The sequence below is a fragment of the Morus notabilis genome, unplaced genomic scaffold (assembly GCF_000414095.1).
Source record: "Morus notabilis unplaced genomic scaffold, ASM41409v2 Scaffold148, whole genome shotgun sequence".
NCBI lineage: Eukaryota > Viridiplantae > Streptophyta > Magnoliopsida > Rosales > Moraceae > Morus > Morus notabilis.
The window spans coordinates 421,914-427,036 of NW_010362321.1; the positions used below are offsets into that span (position 1 = coordinate 421,914).

The window sequence follows — 5,123 nt, forward strand, 5'->3', positions numbered from 1 at the left end:
TTCTCACTCTCGCACGCAGCAGGAAATGGTGTGTGAGACAACTCGATGTGAACAATGCTTTCTTAAACGGAGATTTGCAAGAGGAAGTGTTCATGGAACAGCCCGCAGGTTTTGTTGATCAACAAAATCCAACATTAGTGTGCAAACTCCACAAGTCTCTCTATGGCTTGAAACAAGCTCCAAGAGCTTGGTTTGAAAAGCTTCATCATGCGTTGCTGCAACTTGGTTTTCACTCAGCTAAATCAGATCAATCTCTCTTCATTCAGGTCACCACCAAGTGGACTATATACATCCTTGTTTATGTGGATGATATACTCATAACAGGAAGTGATGAGTCAGCTATTCAGGAACTGTCTACAAAGCTTAACACTGCTTTTGCACTCAAAGATTTAGGAGAGATTGATTACTATCTTGGCATACAAGTTACGAAGACAACTCAAGGTTTGTTTCTTTCTCAACGCAAATATGTAACAGACTTACTATGTAGAACCAAGATGCAGTTTGCAAAAGGTACTTCAGCGCCTATGACCACAGGACAAAAACTCACATCTTTTGGCAGTGATCCAGTGAGTGATGTCCAACTGTACAGAAGTGTGGTGGGTGCATTGCAGTATGTGACAATCACCAGGCCAGAAATCTCTTACAGCGTTAACAAGGTTTGTCAATTCATGCAAACACCTCTGGAAGCACATTGGAAGGCAGTAAAGAGAATTCTGAGGTATTTAGTCAGTACGATAGATCATGGACTTCATTTGAAAGAATGTCACACGGAAAAACTGGATTTAGTTGGTTTTTGTGATGCAGATTGGGCATCAGACATTGATGACCGCAGATCAACATCAGGGTTTTGTGTCTTTCTTGGTTCTAATTTGGTGTCTTGGCAATCCAAGAAACAACATACTGTGTCAAGATCATCTACAGAGGCAGAGTATAGAAGTTTAGCCAGTGTGGTAGCTGAAATATCCTGGCTTCAGTCTCTTTTAACCGAGTTGCATTTTCAGACAGTAACAACACCAATCATCTGGTGTGATAATCTTAGCACAGTGCATCTAGCAGTAAATCCAGTGCTGCATGCCAGAACCAAGCACATAGAACTGGACTTATACTTTGTTCGAGAAAAAGTCATGAGGAAGCAAATAGAAGTCCGGCATGTACCTGCTATTGATCAACTAGCTGATGTGTTCACCAAAGCCATTTCAAGTTCTGCCTTTGGTCTCATTCGTGGCAAACTTAAAGTAGAAGATTTAGCTACTTTAAGTTTGAGGGGGACTGTTAAGAAGTCTTAGTTATGAAAGATTTAGTTTACACGTGTAATAACTTCATTGGATAGTCTGTTAGAGGTTATCCTCTAATTTATGTATAAATAAACAATTGTAACAGATTTGAGGTTAATGAGAATTAGTTCTTCTCTTTCATCAGTTTCTCTTTCTCTCTCTAGAAACGGTTGAGCTTGTTTCTTTATACCGACTCACAACCGATCCTCTGCACTGCGGCGATCTTAGGTACAACCTCTCTTGCGAAAACAACACCACCGTTTTGCACTTTTATTCCCGCGAAGATTCCCAGAGATTTAATTCTGAACCTCCGAAGAGATACATCGTACAAGCAATCAATTACGACAACTACACGATTCGAGTCGCGGATCCCGGTTTTGTCGGGGAAAACTACAATTGCTCCTCCATCCCTCGCAACACTCTGTCCACATCAAGCAAGTTCTTTCTCGACTGGAATCCTTATCTTTACGAACCGGAAATCAGGTACGGATTTCTGAAACAAGCATCCTTGTCGGGATATCCCAAGGCGACTTGCAAGAGCTCTCGAAAGATCTCGCAGACCATAATATTCTTCACCTGTGGAAAGCCAGTTGATTCTTCTAATTACATAGAAAGTCCTTGCGTATTCAACGGTAATTGTTCCGGTTCTACTTTGTCCGAAGGCAAAAAGTACTCTTACTATTATGTAATGGATGGTGATGGCTTGATCAGTACTTTATCCGATCTGGAGGAATCGTGTTGTTTAGAGCGAATGTCTCTCATAAAGAAAGGAGAGATGAAGTACACTAATGCCGAAAATATCCATAACGATTTAGTTCGCGGATTTGAGCTTTCATGGTTGCAGAGTTTCGACAAAATCGGAGATCGTCTTTGCTATGTCCATGATAAGGACCCCAAGAAGGTTTCTTGTTTATCTGGCTGCTCCTTCATAAACTACAGAGTATCATTTGGGTGTAGTAAGTAAAATACATACCAGATTGTACTCATTCTTTTTATTTATTTACTTATTTATTTATTTTCATGAGTACTCAAAGTTCATTACAATGGAATGTGTTAAAAATAAAAATAATTTAGTCATTTGGATTTTGATGCAGGCCCTTTCCATACGCTTCTTGCCTACCTTCAACGTAAGATTTCTGTTGCATCAGTTTTGCTCCTCTATGAAATTCGTTTCTGGAATTAATAAAAGGCTTTTTTTTTTTTGCATTGATACCTCCTCAACTTTAAGAATTTGACAATTTGGTCTCTTAACCTTTTTTTTCTTGGCAATTCACTTCTTAAATTTTGAAATTTGTTACGATATTGATCAAATTAAAAATTACATTATTGATCAAATTGAAAACGAAATTAAAAATTTAGACGGTATCTTCCACGTGAGTGTCTAATAAAGATAATTCTGATCTTTTTGCATCGAATTAAACCTTTTTTTTACAAATCATGAATGAAAATTTTTTTAAAATTAGGGGACGCGTGATTTTTCTTCCAAAAAGAGTATCCATACAAAAAAGCCTTAATAAAATGTTTCGGGGTTAAATTCACAGAATAAGCAACTTCAATGCACTAGTTGAAATCGATTGCTTATCACATCATGAAATTTATACAATTTCTGTGTAATTTTATTTATGATAAACAGCCATTTTGGTTTATTTTAATTTATATGGGTGCTTTTTTTTATTTCTTGCAGTTTACCTTTACATCAGGGGAGGATACAAATTCATTGGTAAGACCATATACACAGAAATATATTCCTTACATATTGAACGAGCTTAATTTAGGGGTTTCTAAGTAAATGGGCCTCCTTCAAATAACTAACAATGTTTTGCTACATTAGGAAAATTTCCTATTTTAGAATTGGTAGTCAATGATGTCCTGATTTATGGTTAATCACTTATATAAAATTAGTTAGTGAATAACTAATTTCAATCAATAAGTTATCAGTTTATGATTGATAAACCATAGGTAAATCAGGGATATAACGGTTAATCATCGATAAATTATTGGTTCTTCACTGATCACCATTAATTAAAAAGGGGTGGTCAAAACTGGTTATCCACATAATTTTTCCTCAAAGTTACTTGGAACATAATCTTTTCCTGCAGTGGCAGCGCTAGCACCAAGAACAATAGCGGGGATTATATTTCTGATTGGCCTTTTGATTTACAAATGGAAAAGGCGGCATTTTTCTATGTACGAAGACATTGAAAACTTCCTTCGAAGTCAGAATAACCTAGCGCCTATAAGATACTCGTACTCGGACATAAAGAAGATGACTAAGGGCTTCAAGGAAAAATTAGGCGAGGGAGGCTTTGGCTCCGTTTATAAAGGAAAACTCCGCAGTGGTCATTTTGTAGCAATTAAGATGTTGGATAAATCTAAAGGGACCAACTGGCAAGATTTTATAAATGAAGTTGTTACCATCGGAAGGATTCACCACGTCAACGTTGTGCAACTAACTGGTTTCTGCGTCGAGAAATCAATACGCGGTCTTGTTTTTGACTTCATGCCTAACGGATCTCTTGATAAGTATATTTTTTCTAGAGAAGGAATTAGCTCATTGAGTTGTGAGAAAATATTTGAGATCTCACTTGGAGTCGCACGCGGCATCGAATATCTTCATCGGGGATGTGACATGCAAATTTTGCATTTCGACATTAAACCACACAACATTCTTCTTGATGAGAATTTTTTTCCAAAGGTCTCTGATTTTGGACTAGCAAGATTATGCCCTCTGGATCATAGTATAGTGTCTTTGACTGCGGCAAGAGGCACCATTGGATACATTGCTCCAGAGCTGTTTTACAAAAACATTGGAGGAGTCTCCTACAAAGCCGATGTCTATAGTTTCGGAATGTTGCTGATGGAAATGGCAAATAGAAGGAAAAATGGGAATGTGGGGACAGAGGAATCAACTGCGACTTATTTTCCTCTTTGGATATATGACCAATTCATCCAGGGAAAGGACATAGAAATACAAGATGCCACTGAGGAGGAACAGAAGACGATAAAGAAAATGATGATAGTAGCATTGTGGTGCATACAGATGAAGCCTTGTGATCGCCCGTCAATGAACAAAGTCATAGAGATGCTCGAAGACGAAATTGAAAACCTACAAATGCCTCCAAAGCCATGCCTATATCCGGATGAAAGAAACGTACAAGGCTCTTTGGAGACACTAGATACAACATGGTCATCAGTTCCATCAGATGAAAACTCTGTGGAAATTAGTTTAATTCAAAACTCATACTAAGATAAATTTGATAGTCATTTGCAGGCCGAGTATGTGGAGCCATTAATGATCTACTCTTTGATAAATTTTTCATATCTTTTCTAATCTTGTTACTTGATCAAACATATCAAATTTTTATCATGCCATATCAAGTGCTTTTGTACCTTTTGAACCTTCAGTTTTGAAATTGTTTCAAATCCTAAATGAAGAAAAATGTTTATATCATCTCTAGAACAGGGTAAATTAGGGACCAAAATGCAGAGCATGCTAACCAGTAGACATCAAAAGACATGTTCATTAGCACTAATTAATTTACCATTAGTAAAACTTTCCCCAGTTAGTTTTATGCCATATCCTTTGCTGTCATTAAAATCAAAATTTGATATAGTTACTTTTTAAATTGTTACAAGCGTTACAAAAAAAAAAAAACTTCTCACATATATATGAGAACAGAGGAAAAGACGGTTGAATTCATCGTGGAGCAGAAAAGAGAGTACTTACTCGTATAACCTAAATTTTTTTTTCGCTTTTGAATTAATTAATAGCAAGAGGAATCAAAAGGGATTCTTAAGTTACCAAGCCAATAAAAATTAATTTAGTCCCTATCAATGAGGGAAAAACCA

At 36.9% G+C, this 5,123-nt stretch overlaps 1 protein-coding gene across 1 annotated transcript; it reads left to right on the top strand.

The window, feature by feature from the left end:
• The first annotated feature begins 3,444 nt into the window (after positions 1–3,444).
• On the top strand, positions 3,445–4,521 carry LOC112092261 (rust resistance kinase Lr10-like). The gene has a single exon (XM_024167928.1). It carries the CDS (start codon positions 3,460–3,462, stop codon positions 4,519–4,521), a length of 1,062 nt encoding a protein of 353 aa, XP_024023696.1. The 5' UTR covers positions 3,445–3,459.
• Positions 4,522–5,123: the final 602 nt, after the last annotated feature.